This window comes from Salvelinus fontinalis, chromosome 18 (assembly GCF_029448725.1).
Source record: "Salvelinus fontinalis isolate EN_2023a chromosome 18, ASM2944872v1, whole genome shotgun sequence".
Lineage (NCBI taxonomy): Eukaryota > Metazoa > Chordata > Actinopteri > Salmoniformes > Salmonidae > Salvelinus > Salvelinus fontinalis.
Genome location: NC_074682.1, coordinates 26,884,757 through 26,907,753, shown reverse-complemented (window position 1 = coordinate 26,907,753; position 22,997 = coordinate 26,884,757). Strand labels below are relative to the sequence as shown.

Sequence of the window (22,997 nt, the reverse complement as noted above, 5' to 3'; positions counted from 1 at the left end):
GATGGAGACGCGTTCTGTCTTCTAGAGATTAACGTACTTTGGTGCGAAAAGTGCAAATCAATCCCAGAACAACAGCAAAGGACCTTGTGAAGATGCTGGAGGAAACATGTACAAAAGTATCTATATCCACAGTAAAACGAGTCCTATATCAACATAACCTGAAAGGCCGCTCAGTAAGGAAGAAGCCACTGCTCCAAAACCGCCATAAAAAAGCCAGACTACAGTTTGCAACTGCACATGGGGACAAAGATCGTACTTTTTGGAGAAATGTCCTCTGGTCTGATGAAACAAAAATAGAACTGTTTGGCCATAATGACCATCGTTATGTTTGGAGGAAAAAGGGGGAGGCTTGCAAGCCGGAGAACACCCTCCCAACCGTGAAGCACGGGTTGGCAGCATCATGTTGTGGGGGTGCTTTGCTGCTGGAGGGACTGGTGCACTTCACAAAATAGATGGCATCATGAGGCTCAGGTACACCAGCTCTGTCAAGAGGAATGGGACAATATTCCCCCAACTTATTGTGGGAAGCTTGTGGAAGGCTACCCGAAACATTTGACCCAAGTTAAAACAATTTAAAGGCAATCCTACCAAATACTAATTGAGTGTATGTAAACTTCTGACCAACTGGGAATGTGATGAAAGAAATAAAAGCTGAAATAAATCATTCTCTCTACTATTATTCTGACATTTCACATTCTTAAAATAAAGTGGTGATCCTAACTGACCTAAGACAGGGAATTTTTTCAAGGATTAAATGTCAGGAATTGTGAAAAACTGAGTTTAAATGTATTTGGCTAAGGTGTATGAATACTTCTGACTTCAACTGTATATAACAGATAATGTAATTAACATTATTAAAGCTCATGCAACTATAACAGATAATAAAATGAATGTTATTAAAGCACAGGCAACAATTACAGACAATGAAATGCACACAAATATGACTACAAAAAGGTTCTGATAAAAAGTGACAAAAACAACAAAACGAAAAAGAACAATAAAAGGCAAAGAAAAAACATGATATTTTGGTTACATGCTCGTATAATTAAATGTGCAATGAAATCTCTGCCATTGTTGAAGAATGATGAATGATGGTAAAAATAAACAACCTGATCAAAATATAATGATTAAGTTTTTAAAAAATTGTGCATTGCATGTTAGCTAATAACACTGATTAGTCATGATTACAATATCAGACAGGGATGACTATAATGCAGATCATACATTATGATTGAACTAATAAAAACATGAAGAAAAGATATCAAAGGTGATGCATGGTAAACGGCTGATGCTTGGGGATAGAGATGACAAGGAGAAGGGGGATGAGAATGATATAATGATATGCTATAATGATCATAGTGATGATGATGGTGACAACAACGATTACTAAAATGAGGTAAATTAAATTCTGGTGGTAAATCAAGAAGAATAACGGTGGTGAAGACGCTGAAGTTGCAAAGTTGCAGGGGTCTCACGTCATGGTGTTTTGACTTCTGTGAATCTTCAACGGGTTTCTTCTTTTCATCTTTTGATGTGGTGATGGCTTCAGGTGCTCCCTTCCTGGGCGAGGCTTTGGCTTCATTTTCCTTATGAGTTTTGGGGACGACTTTAGTTTTATCCAGGCCCTGCTGCTGTTTACCGGCCTGCTTGTTGGGTTTAGGTTGAGTTGGTGCACTCTTAGCAGGAGAGGGTGCACCCTTGGTAGGGGTGGATGCAACTTTAACAGGGGAGGGCTGGGCAGAACCCTTGCTCTGGGCAGTGAGTCCTGTCTGTTTGGCAGGGGAGGGTGTGCACTTGTTAGGGGTGTATGCTGTTTTAGCAGAGGACAGTGCACCCTTGGCTGGGGAGGGCTGGGCAGGACCCTTGCTCTGGGCAGTGGGTCCTATCTGTTTGGCAGGGGAGGGTGTGCCCTTAGCAGGGGTGGAATCTGTTTTAGTGGGGCAGGGTGCACCCTTGGCAGGGGAGGGCTGGGCTGTTTTAGCAGGGGAGTGTGCACTCTTACCTGGGGAGGGTTGTACCTTGGCAGGGGAGGGTTGGGCAGGCCCCTTGCTCTGTTTGGCAGGGGAGAAAGGAGGGCCACTTACTTGGGCACCCAGTGGTTTTTGTTGCTGATGAGGATCAGTGGGCCGTAACCCTGCCTGCTGATTGGGCCCTCTCTGCTGAGGCTGTTGTTGATTGGCTGGAGCTGAGTGCCGTGGGGATCCCATTGGCTGAGGAACAGGAAGTGGAGCATCTCCCAGGGCCCCAGACAAAGCTCTCTGGGTCTGGCAGTTCAGGCAGAGCCATTCTTTATTCTGAAACACAGACAGAACAAAAAGAGGCCTTTAGAAAACGGCAAAGTACAGGATTGTATCAAAACAAACATTGTCTGTTAACTGCAAACTGAAGATTATTCTATGATGATAATTCAAAAAGGGACAATAACAATGTCAGTGAAAGAACATTTACAGTCAAAAACCAATTAATAAAACATAAAGTGACATACCACAGTGACACATAATGTGGTAGAAGTAGGATGGTGGGAGCTGAGAAGAGGTGCCTTACTTGTCCAACAAGGTGAGTCTGCTTGAGTAACATTAAGATAAGACAGGACATGAATAGTACTACCGTTGTCTGCACTACTGCGGTCTGCACTACACGCTGTCTGCACTACCATTGTCTGCACCACCGCTGTGCTCACAGCAGCACTTAAAAATTAAGCATGTCCTCTTAACTGAAATAATATAAAAACACAACTCTCCAATAAGTCAGCTGTCTCGTAGAAGTTTTAAGCCGCTAATTTACACCAGTGTGCGTCCCAAATAGCACCCTATTCCCTATATAGTGTACTATATAGGGAATACAGTGGCATTTCGGACATCACTATTTTTCTTTCATCTGGAACAGTCATTCTGACTCCCATGTAAAATAGACTTTGAGTGACCCATAATATATATATCACCCATAATATTTTTGGAGGATAGAAATAATCAACATTTTAGAAGAAAAACAATTTCTCTCATGGCTAACTACCAGGAAGTTTAAAAAGACAGGCTAAGTGGGCGGGAAGCTTATATTCATGAGCTTGCCTTGACTGACAGCTCTTTGAAACGCATATGTCAAGCAACTTGGATGCAGTGAGCAGTGTTGCAGTAAAATCATCTCAAGCAAATTTGGTGATACACAAAGCAATCATGTCCATTTTTTAAAATACATATCCCGTTTAGCATGTCTCTTGTGATGCGGTTCACAGCAGCACTGATTGATGTGTTGACAGGAGAACTGCGTCAGAGTTTTGGATGACCCTTCACCCAATTTTGTTCCATGCTGGCTGAAGCACTAGCTAGCCAGTAATTAGTTAACACCAGACACAGATGAAAGGGGAAACATAAGTATCTTTGCCATAGATGAATAGTGCAAACTATTATATTTGCTGACACTCTACAGTCACATTTTGGCACCAGTAGAGTAGCTACACTATATATACAAATGACTGTGGAAATAAGTGGATTCAGCTACTTCAGCCACACCCCTTGCTGTATAAAATCAAGCACACAGCAATGAAATCTCCAGAGACAAACATTGGCAGTAGAATGGCCTTACTGAAGAGTTCAGTGACTTTCAACGTGGCACCGTCATAGGATGCCACCTTTCCAACAAGTCAGTTCGTCACATTTCTGCCCTGCTAGAGCTGCCTAAGTCAACTGTAAGTGCTATTATTGTGAAGTGGAAATGTCTAGGAGCAACAACAGCTCAGCCGAGAAGTGGTAGGTCACAACAGCTCACAGAACGGGACCGCCGAGTGCTGAAGCATGTAGCACGTAAAAATTGTCTGTCCTCAGTTGCAACACTCACTACCGAGTTCCAAACTGCCTCTGGAAGCAACGTTAGCACAATAACTATTTGTCGGGAGCTTCATGAAATGGATTGGCCGAGCAGTCGCACACAAGCCTAAGATCACCATGCGCAATGCCAAGCACTGGCTGGAGGGGTGTATAGCTTGCCGCCATTGGAATCTGGAGCAGTGGAAACGCGTTCTCTGGAGTGATGAATCACGCTTCAACATCTGGCAGTCCGATGGACGAATCTGGGTTTGGCGGATGCCAGGAAAACGCTACCTGCCCCAATGCATGATGCCTACTGTAAAGTTTAGTGGAGGAGGAATAATGGTCTGGGGCTGTTTTTCATGGTTTGGGCCCCTTAGTTCCAGTAAAGGGAATTCTTAACGCTACATCATATAATGGCATTCTAGATGATTCTGTGCTTCCAAATTTGTGGCAACAGTTTGGGGAAGGCCCTTTCCTGTTTCAGCATGACTACCCCCCTGTCCACAAAGCAAGGTCCATACAGAAATGGTTTGTTGACATACAGGTGTGTGAACAGGTGATTGGGATCTGTGTTTGAGAGTGTGAGCTGCGTTCAGGGGATCTATCTACGTGTTTGAGACTGAGTTGGAAGCAGGCGTTACAAGCACAGGTGCTTGCGTATTGCGCAAGGGACAGAGGCTATAAATTAGAAGCTTATACATAACCCATCATTAATTAGCTAAATATAAGGCTAATACTGCATTAAATGTAGGCCTACATACTGTACGTATCAATCTAGAAGAGTTGATGAAGAGAGAGAGACTGCGAGAGAATCCTCACGCGTGCACTGATTCAAAGCAACAATATTCGTTGATAGGTAGTGGTGTAAAGTACTTAAGTAGCTATTTCGGGTATTTGTACTTAAATATTTTTGACGACTTACTTCACTACTGTACATTCCTTAAGAAAATATTGTACTTTTTACTCCATACATTTGATACCCAAAAGTAGGCTACTTGTTACATTTTGAATGCTTAGCAGGATAGGAAAATAATCAGATTCACGCACTTATCAACCGAACATCCCTGGTCATTCCTACTGCGTCTGATCTGGCAGACTTACTAAACACAAATGCTTTGTTTGTAAATTATGTCTGAGTGTTGGAGTGTGCCCCTGGCTTTCAGTAAATAAAAATAAAAAGATTTTAAAAATGGTGCCATCTGGTCTGCTTAATATAAGGAATTTGAAATGATTTATACTTTTACTTTTGATAGTTAAGTATATTTTAAATCAAATACTTTTACTCAAGTAGATTTTTACTGTGTCACGGCAGCCTTCCCTCTCTTCACTAGAAGAGGGGGTGAAACAGGGATCGGACCAACACGCAGCGTAGCCAGTGCTTAACATCTTTAATTACAATAAACGTGAACACTTAACAAATAACAAAATAACAAAATAACAAACCGTGAAAAACCGAGACAGTCCTATCTGGTGCAGAACACAAACACAGAGACAGGAAACAACCACCCACAATCCCCAACACAAAACAAGCCACCTATATATGATTCTCAATCAGGGACAACGATTGACAGCTGTCTCTGATTGAGAACCATATTAGGCTAGACACAGAAACAGACAAACTAGACACACAACATAGAATTCCCACCCAGCTCACGTCCTGACCAACACTAAACAAGCAAAACACATAAGAACTCTGGTCAGGACGTGACATACTGGGTGACTTTTACTTGAGTCATTTTCTATTATGGTATCTTTACTTTTACTCAAGTATGACAGTTGGGTACTTTTCCAACACTGGTGATAGGACATTTTAATACTCTGCAGCTGCAATAAAAACTATCTTTACAATTAAAAATGCCTGCATCCTTGGGAGTAGGGGAGTGTGTACTTACGTTTTGTCTTGCGTGCTCGTGCTCAAATCATTTTGATGCACTATGAGAGAAAGAGGCGACGATTCGCAGAACATATGTGCTCTACAAATGTTTTATTTTCTTTTGGATGCAGATGCAGGATGCAGAGAGTGAATTCTGCTTAATTAAAACTACCTGATCTCCAAATTTCCAATCAACCACACACAACGCAGAGTTACAGCGGTGCAGTACAGCACCAGTTACACATGCATTGTGAACTGCGCTCAATACTGAGATGGGGTGTCTGTCCCCACCCTGAGTGTTGATTCATCATGCAGAGGCCGTAGGGATGCCAGATTTAGACATCACATATCATTTTACAGTTCCATTTCACGCAATGCTGTTAAAATAAATATTTAATTATAATTTACGGTTTCTCGCAGTTATTTACCCTGGAAAATGGAGTGGTTTTGGGCGGGAAATCTTCCCACCATTCAACCCTAATCTGAATTTCTTCAGAGTGTGATAATTTGCCTCAGATTAAAACAGACAGGCATTGGATTAAGTATATGCTCAACAAAAATGTTCCTTCCTACATTGTGAACCAAATGTCCATGATATCTATGACCTCCTTTAAAGTCAGATTAGCTATTTCAGGCATGGCATTAGCTGCAGTGTGGCCTTTGACAGGATAGGTCAGAGCTGGCTAAAGGACTCAGTCAAACCCCTGTAGTTGTACATTTCAAAAGGCTGTCTAAATCAAGCCTTTCATCTGCATGAGAAGGCTTAATCACTAGACATTGTTAAGCGCTTTGAAGCACATGAGATGACGCCACTGTATGAATACAAATCAGTACTATTGTTATTAGTGGTGAGACACAGAGACCAAACTGCAATTAGTTCCACAGTCAACTGTTCAGATGTAATCCTTCATGGAGCAGATGACACTCAACAGAGTTACACACAAACTGTCACCACTCACATTCAATCAACAAAAGGTACATCAAAAATGAAACCCTATCCTTATATAATGCACTACTTTTGACAGGATTCTTATAGGCCCTGGTCAAAAGTTGTTCACTATAGGCAATTTCGGACGTAACCCGAGAGTTAGACACAGGCACTCACATTCATACTTCCCACCACAGATTATGTCAACACTCGTTTTGAGATAAAGGGTGTAAACCTATCAAAGACAGAATATTAACAGAAACACATTCCATTACAGATCAAAGGAGCTGATCAATGAGACGGATCTGCGGTTTCCATATTAGGACAGTCTCAGTCTTAGCAGTTGTTTTATTCTCAGACCAATGGAAAATAAAAATGCTTCTATTAGCGGTTATGAGAATTGAAAAGAGACATGGTCGCACCATGTTTGTAGCCCAGGGCCTGCATTCAGTGTCTCAGAGTAGAACCGCTGATCTAGGATCAGGCCTAGGCATAGAGAAATGGTGTCTGTGTCTGTGTACTGTAGCCGTCACGTCTTCACTCACAAAGGCGATAATATAACCCGATAAACACCTCTATAGACGATTACCATCTGTACCATAAATCATATCCTGTATACGGTGTCCATATGAGGACAGTGTTATGTTCTGTTAATTACTGATGTCCCCTTTAAGAATGGAGCACCCTTGAAATATCACAGAAGTGAGATCTTTTACGGGACTGATCAATTACTACAGAAGATTCCTCCCAAACCTTTCAGCAGTACTCCAGCCTCTAAATCAGCTCCTGGAAAAGAATAGGACATGGCGGTGGACAGAACAGTGTGAAAATGCGTTTCTTGAGGCAAAACGGCTCATCACATCTGAACAGGTCCTGATGCATTACAACCCTGAACTGCCAGTGAAGTTGGTTTGTGATGCGTCCCCTTATGGCTTAGGGGCCGTCCTTTCACACACACTGAAAGATGGGTCAGAGAGGCCAGTTGCATTTGCGTCACGAACATTGAACGATGCAGAGAAAAACTACTCACAAATTGACAAAAGAAGCACTGGAGCTAGTGTGTGGCGTCAAGAAATTCCACGCATACCTATATGGCAAGCGTTTCACACTGGTTACGGATCACCAGCTGTTGCTTTCCATTTTCAGTCCAAAGAAAGGCATTCCGGCAATGACAGCAGCCAGGTTACAGCGATACGCCTTGTTCCTTGCCAGTCATATGTATGACATTGAGTTTAAGCCGTCGTCCCTCCACACAAATGCAGATGGATTATCCAGATTGCCGTGTACAAGAGAAAGACAAAGGAGTGTGGATGCAGTGGACATTTTCCACACCGCTCAGCTCGAAGCACTACCGGTCACAAGCACAGTTATCAAACAGGAGACAAGGAAAGATGTGACCTTGTCAAAAGTGTCCACCTACACCATGTCAGGATGGCCAGCTACTGGCAGAAAGGAGCTGACTGTATTTCCAGCGGAGAAACAAAATTACAATGTACCAAGGATGTTTGATGTGGGGAATGAGAGTCATGATACCCCAGAAATGCCAACATCAGGTTTTGCAGCAACTACATGAAGGTAATGTTGGAATTGTCAAGATGAAGCTGCTCGCTAGGAGCCAATCTGGATCAACAGATAGAAAATATGGAAAAGAACTGTAGCGGATGTTTGGAAACCCTTCACATGCCTTCCCCTGTCCCAGTCAACCCATGGGAATGGCCCACAGAGCCATGGCAGAGAATTCATGTGGACTACGCTGGTCCCTTTGAAAAGCACATGTTTCTGGTTCTAGTTGATGCCCCTCAGCTCAGACGATAGAGTGTCTCAGAACAACTGTCGCTGCAGCTGGTAAGTGACAACTCGCAAGCTTTTGTAAGTGACGAGTTTACAAGGTTCATGTCAGTAAATGGAATCAGACACTCAACCTCAGCTCAGTACCACCCTGCCACCAATGGGCTGGCAGAACGCTTTGTGCAAACCCTAAAGCAAGGACTCCGTGCAGCAAAACGAGACGAAGGGACTTTGCAAACAAAACTGGCCAAGTTCCTGGTCTCCTACCGAAACACCCCACATGCCACGACAAATGAAAGCCCAGCCGCACTGATGTTCGGGAGGCCTCTCTGCACACAGCTGAACATCATGAAGCCAAACAGGCGTAATGATGTGCTGAACAAACAAGCCAAGATGCTCTCCGGTGGCCGGGAGCGCCATCTCCAAACAGGACAGGAAGTGATGGTGCGAGACTACAGAAGGGGAGGGAAATGGACAAGAGGGACCGTACATACGCAAACGGGACCCAGAACTTACCAGGTTCAAGTGAGCCCAGACATAATGTGGCGGCGTCACATTAACCAAATGCATTTCATGGAAAACAGCACAACAATCGAGAGAGAACAGGCACAGAGAGTTCCTGAGAATGACACACAGGGAACTGTAGAGGACGGTGGGGCAGTAAAGAGACCCCAGGCTGAAAGAAGGGAACGTGTTGATGAAGGTGCTGCTATAGCAGAAGCTATAATGGAACAAGCACACACTGAGGATGTTCACGAGCCTCCAGACAATCCTAGGCACTACCCAGAACGAAGGCACCGTCCACCAGACAGACTGGACTTATAAACAAACAAACAAAAACAAACTGTTCAAGTTCAAATCAAAAGATGCAAAATAACTACAACAAGTTCTGGGAAGTGTTTCAGTTGTGGTTTGGTAAAAGTAACTCTGATTGTATAAGAGAGGGAATGTTATGTTCTGTTAATTACTGATGTCCCCTTTAAGAATGGAGCATCCTTGGTCATGCACAGCGTTGTTCTATGTTAATCTGGTACTAACTACTTTTAGTAAATGTGAAGCTCCAGTTCAATTTCTTGTATTCAGAGTCTTTCTTATTATATAAATAAGTAATAAGAGCTAAGACACTACAGACGGCATCCTTTATTGTTATGATGCCTTCTTTAACCTCTGAGGAGGAAATGAAGACTACAACAACATATTACAAAACCGTCCCACAGCATAAAGCTCATAAAGGAAAGTACAACACAGGTGTTAAATAATGACATCATAGAGGACATCTCTGCTACAGTATGCTTCCATAATTCATTGCAGAATATTTTAGATTACATTATTTGACCACCACTAGATTACATTTTTGTAAACTCATTTGAAAAGCATCTTATTTTTAGAATGTAATATTTCAAATGCATTCAGTTTTTGGTTACATTTCAAGAATTCAGTGTGTAGTAGCAGCATGAGAAAAACAACCTGCTGAATATGTCTGCAACTAAGCCAGAACTAGTCTCACTCAATTGGTCAGCTGCTCAATTCAATTCTGGATCCATACGTGTTAAGAGAAAAGATGAAGAGATGCTAGAACAAGAAGCGGAAATGGAATGAGGAGCTCCACCCTATCTCTTTGCAAGCTACGGGCCCAATGTCCCCTCCCCTTCAGAAATTCGAAAGACGCTAACACCTGCAAAATCGTGATTTTTTTAAATAACCAGTGACAAAAACCCCAAACACCAGAATGACTGTTGCTCGTTATCCCACGCATCCCATTCCAACCCCAACAGATTCTATGCTACCAGTTATGTTTACGTAGATCTCTCCACGAGAGATTCCTCTACTTGTAACCTGCTCACTGCACAGCCAACCTTTTTAACTGCCAAAACAATAACGTTCTATACGCATGCCAACCATGCGGTTCCCCAGTGAACCTCCGTTGCTGCAGCGCACCATAATTGTGAGTTAGTTAACTAGCTAGTTAGTTGGCTAGATAGCACAAAATGACAAGTACATATTTTTTGATCCAACACCAAAACTGAACAAACGAGTTACACTGTGGCGAAATCCGCTACAACACTGTATATACACAGAAGTATGTGGACACCCCTCTCTCTGTTCTCGTTCTCCTACAGGGCACCATATGGGATTTCTTTGACATACGTACATTATGAAATGAAGGTTGATTAGATGGAAATAGATAGATCTGTATACCTAACAATATGGGCAAAGCCAGATGATAATGACATAATACACTATATATACAAAAGTATGTGGAAACCCTTTCAAATTAGTGGATTCGGCTATTTCAGCCACACCCGTTGCTGACAGGTGTATAAAATCAAGCACATAGCCATGTAATCTCCATCGACAAACATTGACAGTAGAATGGCCTTACTGAAGAGCTCAGTGACTTAATAGGATGCCAGCGTCATAGAATGCCACCTTTCCAAGGAGTCAGTTCGTCAAATTTATGCCCTGCTGGAGCTGCCCTGGTCAACTGTAAGTGCTGTTATTGTGAAGTGGAAACGTCTAGGAGCAACAACGGCTCATCCACCAAGTGGTAGGACACACAAGCTCACAGAACGGGACCGCCGAGAGCTGAAGTGCGTAGCTCGTAAAAAGCATCTGTCCTCAGTTGCAACACTCTCTACAGAGTTCCAAACTGCCTCGAAGCAACATCAGCATAGGACCTGTTTGTCAGGAGCTTCATGAATTGGGTTTCCATGGGCGAGCAGTCGCACACAAGCCTAAGATCACCATGCGCAGTGCCAAGCATCGGCTGGAGTGGTGTAAAGCTCGCCACCATTGGAATCTGAAGCAGTGGAAATGCATTCTCTGGAGTGATGAATCACGCATCACCATCTGGCAGTCCTGGATTTTGCGGATGCCAGGAGAACGCTACCTGCCCGAATGCATACCGCCATCTGTAAATTTTGGTGGAGGAGGAATAATGGTCTGGGGCTGTTTTTTATGGTTTGGGCTAGGTCCCTTAGTTCCAGTGAAGGGAAATCTTAACGCTACAGCATACAATGACATTCTAGACGATTCTGTGCTCCCAATTTTGTGGCAACAGATTGGAGAAAGCCCTTTCCTGTTTCAGAATGACAATGCCCCCATGCACAAAGCGAGGTCCATGCAGAAATAGTTTGTTGAGATCGATGTGGAAGAACTTGTCTGGCCTACACAGAGCCCTGACCTCAACCCCATCGAACACCTTTGGGATGAATTGGAACGCAGACTGCGAGCCAGACCTAATAGCCCAACATCAGTGCTCGACCTCACTAATGCTGTTGTGGCTGAATGGAAGCAAGTCCCCGCAGCACTGTTCCAACATCTAGTGGAAAGCCTACGGCTGTTATAGCAACAAAGGGGGGACCAACTCCAGATTATTGCCCATGATTTTTGAATGAGATTTGACGAGCAGGTTTATTATCTGTTTGCTCTGGTGGTGTGAGCTACATTTGGCTAGCATAGCAAATATCAAATAAAATGGTATTTGTCACATGCACCAAATACAACAGGTATAGACCTCACGGTGAAATGCTTACTTACAATGCCTTACAATGCAGTTCAAGAAATAGAGTTAAGAAATGTTTTACTAAATAATATATATATATATATTTTTTAAGTAACAATAAAATAACAATAACGAGGCTATATACAGGGGCGACTGGTACCGAGTCAATGTACAGAGGTTGGTCGAGGTAATTTGTACATAGTAGCAGTAAAGTGAATATGCTTAGATATCTAAGGACCTATCATGGTCCAAACACACCAACACAGTCATGAAGAGGGCACGACAATACCTTTTCCTCCTCAGGAGCTTAAACAGACTTGGTATGGGCCCTCAGATCCTTAAAGTTCTACAGCTGCACCATTGAGAGCAGCTTGACTTGCTGCATCACCGCTTGGTATGGCAACTGCTTGGCGTCCGACCGCAAGGCACTACAGAGGGTAGTGCATATGACCTTGTACATCACTAGAGATGAGCTCCCTGCCATCCAGGACCTCCATACTAGGAGTTGTCAGGGGAAGACCCTAAAAATTGTCAAAGACTCCAGCCACCCAAGACATAGAATGTTCTCTCTGCTACCGCACGGCAAGCGGTACCGGAGCACCAAGTCTGTGACCAAAAGGCTCCTAAACAGCAGCCATAACGCTGCTGAACAGTTAATCAAATGGTTACCTGGACTATTTGCATTGACCCCTTTTTTTTGCACTGACTCTCTTGCACTCTTGCACTGTTGGGGAATTGTTAGATTACAGGTTATATATTACTGCATGGTCGGAACTAGAAGCACAAGCATTTCGCTACACTCGCATTAACATCTGCTAACCATGTGTATGTGACCAATAAAATTTGATTTGGCTCTATCCACGCTCACTGGACTCTACCCACACACACACTCACACATACTCACACTCCAACAAGCTCACACACACACACACACACATACTCACCCAAACACACTTTCACACTCTGTTTACTATCTACCCTGATTGCCTAGCCACTTCTACATATCACCTCAACTACCTCGTACCCTTGCACATTGACTTGGAACCGGTACTCCTTGTATATAGCCTCGTTATTGTTATTTTATTGTGTTACTATTTCCTCTTTTTTTTTTTGGAAATTGTCTTACTTTTAACTCTGCATTGTTGGGAAAGGGCTCGTGAGTAAGCATTTCACAGTAAAGTCTACACCTGTTGTATTCCGCGCATGTGACAAATGTCATTCAATTTGATCTCAACAAAATATGAACAATGTGTGAGGATTAGCTAATCCTGTTTCAACATAGAAATGACAAGCCACATGTACAAGCGCATTGTACATGCCCACGAGGCCAATACTGATCACATCATACAGTATGTCTGCTTTGGGCATGCATGCCATAAATAAGCTCACATCCACTGTAAGCGATGGAACCAAAAGGGTAGAACACGGATAGCAGAGGCAAGAGAGAAATACCCTGACCGGGCCAGGACGCACACCCTAATCAAATTACACTTGAAGGTAGCATGCCAACCGCTAGAGGACTGTGAGTGTCGCAGAATGAAACAAAAAGATGCTTACGGTACTCAAATATTGATAAATTCATGATAGACAGGAGACACTACTTAGTCTTAGGGGTATGACATCACATCACAGTGGCTACTAGAACTTACCTTCAGCTCACCTGTGCTACAGTCACACCCCTTTCACCTCCTCCTACGCCACCGACAGTATAACTCAGCCATAGAGTGGGTGATTTGAGTCAGTGTAGCAGAGTGAAATACCCACAAAATCAGTTCTGTGGGTGCTAGATTGACTCAGTTCACACAGTCTGCTCTGCTGGCTGCTGAGGTTTATACAGAGAAGGAGGAGGTCAGTGAGTGTAGCAGAGAGGTGAGTGTGTTGAGGTTGATGCAGAGAAGGAGGTCAGTGACTGTAAGCAGAGGGGTGAGTGTGTTGAGGTTGATGCAGAGAAGGAGGAGGTCAGTGACTGTAAGCAGAGAGGTGAGTGTGTTGAGGTTGATGCAGAGAAGGAGGTCAGTGACTGTAAGCAGAGGGGTGAGTGTGTTGAGGTTGATGCAGAGAAGGAGGTCAGTGACTGTAAGCAGAGAGGTGAGTGTGTTGAGGTTGATGCAGAGAAGGAGGAGGTCAGTGACTGTAAGCAGAGAGGTGAGTGTGTTGAGGTTGATGCAGAGAAGGAGGAGGTCAGTGACTGTAAGCAGAGAGGTGAGTGTGTTGAGGTTGATGCAGAGAAGGAGGTCAGTGAGTGTAGCAGAGAGGTGAGTGTGTTGAGGTTGATGCAGAGAAGGAGGTCAGTGACTGTAAGCAGAGAGGTGAGTGTGTTGAGGTTGATGCAGAGAAGGAGGAGGTCAGTGACTGTAAGCAGAGAGGTGAGTGTGTTGAGGTTGATGCAGAGAAGGAGGAGGTCAGTGAGTGTAAGCAGAGAGGTGAGTGTGTTGAGGTTGATGCAGAGAAGGAGGAGGTCAGTGACTGTAAGCAGAGAGGTGAGTGTGTTGAGGTTGATGCAGAGAAGGAGGTCAGTGACTGTAAGCAGAGAGGTGAGTGTGTTGAGGTTGATGCAGAGAAGGAGGTCAGTGACTGTAAGCAGAGAGGTGAGTGTGTTGAGGTTGATGCAGAGAAGGAGGAGGTCAGTGACTGTAAGCAGAGAGGTGAGTGTGTTGAGGTTGATGCAGGGAAGGAGGTCAGTGACTGTAAGCAGAGAGGTGAGTGTGTTGAGGTTGATGCAGAGAAGGAGGTCAGTGAGTGTAAGCAGAGAGGTGAGTGTGTTGAGGTTGATGCAGGGAAGGAGGTCAGTGACTGTAAGCAGAGAGGTGAGTGTGTTGAGGTTGATGCAGAGAAGGAGGTCAGTGACTGTAAGCAGAGAGGTGAGTGTGTTGAGGTTGATGCAGAGAAGGAGGAGGTCAGTGACTGTAAGCAGAGAGGTGAGTGTGTTGAGGTTGATGCAGAGAAGGAGGTCAGTGAGTGTAGCAGAGAGGTGAGTGTGTTGAGGTTGATGCAGAGACGGAGGTCAGTGACTGTAAGCAGAGAGGTGAGTGTGTTGAGGTTGATGCAGAGAAGGAGGAGGTCAGTGACTGTAAGCAGAGAGGTGAGTGTGTTGAGGTTGATGCAGAGAAGGAGGAGGTCAGTGACTGTAAGCAGAGAGGTGAGTGTGTTGAGGTTGATGCAGAGAAGGAGGAGGTCAGTGACTGTAAGCAGAGGGGTGAGTGTGTTGAGGTTGATGCAGAGAAGGAGGAGGTCAGTGACTGTAAGCAGAGAGGTGAGTGTGTTGAGGTTGATGCAGAGAAGGAGGTCAGTGAGTGTAGCAGAGAGGTGAGTGTGTTGAGGTTGATGCAGAGACGGAGGTCAGTGACTGTAAGCAGAGAGGTGAGTGTGTTGAGGTTGATGCAGAGAAGGAGGAGGTCAGTGACTGTAAGCAGAGAGGTGAGTGTGTTGAGGTTGATGCAGAGAAGGAGGAGGTCAGTGACTGTAAGCAGAGAGGTGAGTGTGTTGAGGTTGATGCAGAGAAGGAGGTCAGTGAGTGTAGCAGAGAGGTGAGTGTGTTGAGGTTGATGCAGAGAAGGAGGAGGTCAGTGAGTGTAGCAGAGGGGTGAGTGTGTTGAGGTTGATGCAGAGAAGGAGGTCAGTGACTGTAAGCAGAGAGGTGAGTGTGTTGAGGTTGATGCAGAGAAGGAGGAGGTCAGTGACTGTAAGCAGAGAGGTGAGTGTGTTGAGGTTGATGCAGAGAAGGAGGAGGTCAGTGACTGTAAGCAGAGAGGTGAGTGTGTTGAGGTTGATGCGGAGACGGAGGTCAGTGACTGTAAGCAGAGAGGTGAGTGTGTTGAGGTTGATGCAGAGAAGGAGGAGGTCAGTGACTGTAAGCAGAGAGGTGAGTGTGTTGAGGTTGATGCAGAGACGGAGGAGGTCAGTGACTGTAAGCAGAGAGGTGAGTGTGTTGAGGTTGATGCAGAGACGGAGGTCAGTGACTGTAAGCAGAGAGGTGAGTGTGTTGAGGTTGATGCAGAGAAGGAGGTCAGTGAGTGTAGCAGAGAGGTGAGTGTGTTGAGGTTGATGCAGAGACGGAGGAGGTCAGTGACTGTAAGCAGAGAGGTGAGTGTGTTGAGGTTGATGCAGAGAAGGAGGAGGTCAGTGACTGTAAGCAGAGAGGTGAGTGTGTTGAGGTTGATGCAGAGAAGGAGGAGGTCAGTGACTGTAAGCAGAGAGGTGAGTGTGTTGAGGTTGATGCAGAGAAGGAGGTCAGTGACTGTAAGCAGAGGGGTGAGTGTGTTGAGGTTGATGCAGAGAAGGAGGAGGTCAGTGACTGTAAGCAGAGAGGTGAGTGTGTTGAGGTTGATGCAGAGAAGGAGGTCAGTGACTGTAAGCAGAGGGGTGAGTGTGTTGAGGTTGATGCAGAGAAGGAGGAGGTCAGTGACTGTAAGCAGAGAGGTGAGTGTGTTGAGGTTGATGCAGAGAAGGAGGAGGTCAGTGACTGTAAGCAGAGAGGTGAGTGTGTTGAGGTTGATGCAGAGAAGGAGGTCAGTGACTGTAAGCAGAGAGGTGAGTGTGTTGAGGTTGATGCAGAGAAGGAGGAGGTCAGTGACTGTAAGCAGAGAGGTGAGTGTGTTGAGGTTGATGCAGAGAAGGAGGAGGTCAGTGACTGTAAGCAGAGAGGTGAGTGTGTTGAGGTTGATGCAGAGAAGGAGGAGGTCAGTGACTGTAAGCAGAGAGGTGAGTGTGTTGAGGTTGATGCAGAGACGGAGGTCAGTGAGTGTAAGCAGAGGGGTGAGTGTGTTGAGGTTGATGCAGAGAAGGAGGTCAGTGACTGTAGCAGAGGGGTGAGTGTGTTGAGGTTGATGCAGAGAAGGAGGAGGTCAGTGACTGTAAGCAGAGAGGTGAGTGTGTTGAGGTTGATGCAGAGAAGGAGGAGGTCAGTGAGTGTAAGCAGAGAGGTGAGTGTGTTGAGGTTGATGCAGAGAAGGAGGAGGTCAGTGACTGTAAGCAGAGAGGTGAGTGTGTTGAGGTTTATACAGAGAAGGAGGAGGTCAGTGACTGTAAGCAGAGAGGTGAGTGTGTTGAGGTTGATGCAGAGAAGGAGGAGGTCAGTGACTGTAAGCAGAGAGGTGAGTGTGTTGAGGTTGATGCAGAGAAGGAGGAGGTCAGTGACTGTAAGCAGAGAGGTGAGTGTGTTGAGGTTGATGCAGAGAAGGAGGAGGTCAGTGACTGTAAGCAGAGAGGTGAGTGTGTTGAGGTTGATGCAGAGACGGAGGTCAGTGACTGTAAGCAGAGGGGTGAGTGTGTTGAGGTTGATGCAGAGAAGGAGGAGGTCAGTGAGTGTAGCAGAGGGGTGAGTGTTTAGCTCATGTGAGCTAGTTGACAGGTGAGTGCTAGGCTCTTTCTCAATTCATCCTTCCTCAATTGCTGTCATCTCCTCCTTCTCAAAACCCATTGGAGAAGAAGGTTAGAGGGGAGGGACCTTTAACCTTCTCCTCCAATACAGTTGTGATACAATACAGGTGAGAAGATAGGATGCGAGTAATCAAGGAAAAACAAAGTGAGACAAAGCCCTAGTAGCCATCATGTGGTGATGTCACCCACCCTGAAACCTAAATTACTGTTATCCTAGCCTAACCAAGATCATGGTTTTTGTAGGATAATGAATGCTGCTTTGTGGGTATGAAGTGCCGTTATGGAAAGGGGTTGTATCCTAGGTCAGCCATACAGGGATTGTTACACCAAAACCAATGATCAAGGACATCAGCTTCAACTGCAAATCTGTGCAGTATCATCAGATAAATCAGAGTGAGTGACAACCATAATAAAACAGACAAACAGGGAATGTTCAATGACCAAAAAATACACTAAACTTAAAAATGCAAAATGCAAAAATCACTCCATTTTCCTGGTTGCTAAAATGCTAATAGTTCACATAATTTCAGTTTATGTGACAAAACAAGCAGTCATTGTGTAGAGAATCATTGTACCATCTAAACTTAAACTGGAAAAATATTTTCCATAACCAAATATCTTGTATTTTCAGTTGTTGGAAGCTGGTGTACAAACCAAAAGTAAAAGATGCAAAACAAAGCTTAAGAACGGGAAGCATAGAAATAGCTTACATAGAACAGATCTACCACTTCTTAGACTTGCTTTCACTGAGAATGACAGATTCTCAGGTATCTCAGAATGACAGAAACACTACGTGAATTTGGTTGGTTTGCCCCAAAAATGTACATATTGTAGCTGTAATTCTAAGAATCAACACTTTACTTAATATCATACAAAGAACACCTATGCAAATGGTTAGTTAGTTTAGACATCAATCTTACTCCAAAACAAGAGATTATTGAATATTTAAATGAATACAAATAGATAGTCTAATAGTCTAATACAAATAATAAGCAGAATGTCAGGGCTGGGTTGGAACAGAAACGTGCACACCCAGTAGCTAGATTTCTAGGAGCAAGGTTGGTCATGCATGTCCTAGGTCTATGCATTGTTAATTTTAACAGTATTTTTGTATTCCTACAATCAATTCTAACAGGAAACCAATAGCCTATATAACCCATTGGAGAGTCTCTCCAGGACTTGGGACTTTCTTTGGGACCTTCATCCGCAGACAGGGTTTAGTAGCTTTCACAGGTCTCTGGATCTGAGGTTTGGAAACATAACATTTAGACCAGGACTTGCTTCATTATTCTGAAGTGATATAACATTTGATATTTCGTTGCAATTGTGTTTTTGTATTGTCATAGTTCTCTCTTTGGGACTGGAAATCTGTTCATCTCCTGCTGCTAAAGTTACAATCCATGCAGGCAATGCAGCCTGCTGCGATGCTTCTTTGGGAAAACTATCAACTTTCCTTTTCAAAAATAGAGCCGTCCCCGGTCGTAAGGATCATCCCACCCGCGAATACAATGGTCAAAATGCTTGACCTTGAGAACTATACTAAGTTAACTAGCTTAGCTAACTTGCTGTTTACAGCCGTGACAGAACAGCTGTTGTTTACAAACACACCAGAAGTACTTTGGGGTTCCAGGGTTTACTTTCACTCCTCCTCAAAAAAAATCCTTAGAGCAGTGGTGTAAAGTACTTAAGTAAAAATACTTTAAAGTACTACTTAAGTATTTTTGGGGTTATCTGTACTTTATTATTTATATATTTGACACCATTTACTTTTACTTCACTTACATTCCTAAAGAAAATAATGTCCTTTTTACTCCATACATTTTCCATGATACACAAAAGTACTTGTTATTTTTTGAATGACGCAAGCAGTAAAATTTGATTTAAAAAACACCTTATGTGTTAAGGCTGTCAATGTAGTTCTCCTCCTCAGACGAGGAGGAGCATGGATCAGACCAAGATGCGGAGAGGTAAGTGTTCATGATTTAATGAAACAACAAGAAAACACTTAAACCTACAAAATAACAAACGTGACTAACCTTAAACAGTCCTGTGTGGTCCAAACACTGACACAGGAAACAAACACCCACAAAACACCAGTGAAACCCTGGCTGCCTTTGTATGACTCTCAATTAGAGACAAACAATACACACCTGTCTCTAATTGAGAATCATACCAGGCCGAACACAAAACCCCACATAGAAATACAAACATAGACAAACCCACCCAACTCACGCCCTGACCAACTAAAATGAATACAAAACAAAGGAAAACAGGTCAGGAACGTGACAGAACCCCCCCCCTTAAGGTGCGAACTCCGGGCGCACCAGCACAAAGTCTAGGGGAGGGTCTGGGTGGGCGTCTGTCCACGGTGGCGGCTCTGGCGCTGGTCGTGGTCCCCACCCCACCATAATCAATCCCCGCTTCTTTATCCCCCTCCCAATGACCACCCTCCCACTAACCCCACCTAAATGAAGGGGCAGCACCGGAATAAGGGGCAGCACCGGGATAAGGGGCAGCACCGGGATAAGGGGCGGCAGGTCCTGGCTGAGGGACTCCGGCAGGTCCTGGCTGAGGGACTCCGGCAGGTCCTGGCTGAGGGACTCCGGCAGGTCCTGGCTGAGGGACTCCGGCAGGTCCTGGCTGAGGGACTCCGGCAGGTCCTGGCTGAGGGACTCCGGCAGGTCCTGGCTGAGGGACTCCGGCAGATCCTGGCTGAGGGACTCCGGCAGGTCCTGGCTGAGGGACTCCGGCAGGTCCTGGCTGAGGGACTCCGGCAGGTCCGGGCGTAGGGACTCCGGCAGGTCCGGGCGTAGGGACTCCGGCAGGTCCGGGCGTAGGGACTCCGGCAGGTCCGGGCGTAGGGACTCCGGCAGGTCCGGGCGTAGGGACTCCGGCAGGTCCGGGCTGAGGGACTCCGGCAGGTCCGGGCTGAGGGACTCCGGCAGGTCCGGGCTGAGGGACTCCGGCAGGTCCGGGCTGAGGGACTCCGGCAGGTCCGGGCTGAGGGACTCCGGCAGGTCCGGGCTGAGGGACTCCGGCAGGTCCGGGCTGAGGGACTCCGGCAGGTCCGGGCTGAGGGACTCCGGCAGGTCCGGGCTGAGTGGCAGCTCCGGACTGTAGGGCAGCTCCGGACTGTAGGGCAGCTCCGGACTGTAGGGCAGCTCCGGACTGTAGGGCAGCTCCGGACTGTAGGGCAGCTCCGGACTGTAGGGCAGCTCCGGACTGTAGGGCAGCTCCGGACTGTCGGACGTCTCTGGCAGCTCCTGACTGGCGGGCGTCTCTGGCAGCTCCTGACTGGCGGGCGTCTCTGGCAGCTCCTGACTGGCGGGCGTCTCTGGCAGCTCCTGACTGGCGGGCGTCTCTGGCAGCTCCCGACTGGCGGGCGTCTCTGGCAGCTCCCGACTGGCGGGCGTCTCTGGCAGCTCCTGACTGGCGGGCGTCTCTGGCAACTCCTGACTGACAGACGGCTCTACTGGCTCGTGGCAGACGGGCGGCTCTAATGGCTCGTGGCAGACGGGCGGCTCTAATGGCTCGTGGCAGACGGGCGGCTCTAATGGCTCGTGGCAGACGGGCGGCTCAGACGGCGCTGGGCAGACGGGCGGCTCAGACGGCGCTGGGCAGACGGGCGGCTCAGACGGCGCTGGGCAGACAGATGGCTCAGACGGCGCTGGGCAGACAGATGGCTCAGACGGCGCTGGGCAGACAGATGGCTCAGACGGCGCTGGGCAGACAGATGGCTCAGACGGCGCTGGGCAGACAGATGGCTCAGACGGCGCTGGGCAGACAGATGGCTCAGACGGCGCTGGGCAGACAGATGGCTCAGACGGCGCTGGGCAGACAGATGGCTCTGACGGCGCTGGGCAGACAGATGGCTCAGACGGCGCTGGGCAGACAGATGGCTCAGACGGCGCTGGGCAGACGGGCCGTTCAGGCACCGCTGGGCAGACGGGCCGTTCAGGCACCGCTGGGCAGACGGCAGACTCTGGCCGGCTGAGACGCACTATAGGCCTGGTGCGTGGTACCGGAACTGGAGGCACCGGGCCGTGGGCACGCACCTCAGAGCGAGTGCGGGGAACAGGAACTGGGCACACTGGACTCTCGTGGCGCACTCCAGGCCTGGTGCGTGGTACCGGAACTGGAGGCACCGGGCTGGAGACCCGCACCATAGGGAGAGTGCGTGGAAGAGGAACAGGGCTCTGGAGATGCACTGGAAGCCTGGTGCGTGGTGTAGGCACTGGTGGTACTGAGCTGGGGTGGGAAGGTGGCGCCGGATATACCGGACCGTGAAGGAGGACACGTGCTCTTGAGCACCGAGCCTCCCCAACCCTACCAGGTTGAATGGTCCCCGTAGCCCTGCCAGTGCGGCGAGGTGGAATAGCCCGCACTGGCCTATGCAGGCGAACCGGGGACACCACCTGTAAGGCTGGTGCCATGTACGCCGGCCCGAGGAGACGTACTGGAGACCAGATACGTTGGGCCGGCTTCATGGCACTCGGCTCGATGCCCAACCTAGCCCTCCCAGTGCGGCAAGGTGGAATAGCCCGCACTGGGCTAAGCACGCGTACTGGGGACACCGTGCGCTTTACCGCATAACACGGTGTCTGACCAGTACGACGCCCTCTTACTCCACGGCAAGCCCGGGGAGTTGGCTCAGGTATCCAACCCGGCTTCGCCACACTCCCCTTTAGCCTCCCCCCCCAAGAAATTTTTGGGTGAGCCTCTCGGGCTTCCAGCCGCTCTTACGTGCTTTTGCCTCATAGAACCTCCTCTCCGCTTTCGCTGCCTCCAGCTCCGCTTTGGGACGGCGATATTCCCCTGGCTGAGTCCAGGGTCCTTTGCCGTCCAGGATCTCCTCCCAAGTCCATTCCTCTTTTCCCCATTGCTGTTGTTCTTGCCTTCCTTCCTCAATCCGCTTGGTCCTGTTGTGGTGGGTGTTTCTGTTAAGGCTGTCAATGTAGTTCTCCTCCTCAGACGAGGAGGAGCATGGATCAGACCAAGATGCGGAGAGGTAAGTGTTCATGATTTAATGAAACAACAAGAAAACACTTAAACCTACAAAATAACAAACGTGACTAACCTTAAACAGTCCTGTGTGGTCCAAACACTGACACAGGAAACAAACACCCACAAAACACCAGTGAAACCCTGGCTGCCTTTGTATGACTCTCAATTAGAGACAAACAATACACACCTGTCTCTAATTGAGAATCATACCAGGCCGAACACAAAACCCCACATAGAAATACAAACATAGACAAACCCACCCAACTCACGCCCTGACCAACTAAAATGAATACAAAACAAAGGAAAACAGGTCAGGAACGTGACATTATGGAACAGCGGGGACTGTGAAGCAACACAAACATTGGCACAGACACATGCATACACACACACACACATACATACGATAACATAAGCACTATACATACACATGGATTTAGTAATGTAGATATGTGGTAGTGGTAGAGTAGGGGCCTGAGGGCACACAGTGTGTTGTGAAATCTGTGAATATATTGTAATGTTTTAAAATTGTATAAACTGCCTACATTTTGCTGGACCCCATGAAGAGCAGCAGCTCCTTTGGCAGCAGCTAATGGGGATCCATAATAAATACAAATGCTTAGCACGACAGGAAAATGGTTCAATTCACACACTTATCAAGAAAACATCCCTAGTCATCTCTACTGCCTCTGATCTGGCAGTCACTAAACACAAATG

The 22,997-nt window shown here is 46.5% G+C and overlaps 1 protein-coding gene across 2 annotated transcripts in view; it reads right to left on the bottom strand.

Moving 5' to 3' along the window:
- The window catches only part of LOC129815232 (protein bassoon-like), a 172,731-nt gene that overhangs the window by 21,014 nt on the left and 128,720 nt on the right, over window positions 1–22,997 (bottom strand). The window contains exon 4 of one of the 2 annotated variants that reach the window (XM_055868821.1): window positions 1,476–2,294. In XM_055868821.1, coding sequence (XP_055724796.1) covers window positions 1,476–2,294 — 819 coding nt within the window. The remainder of the gene's footprint in view (window positions 1–1,475; window positions 2,295–22,997) is intronic. The other variant, XM_055868822.1, reaches the window with a different exon arrangement.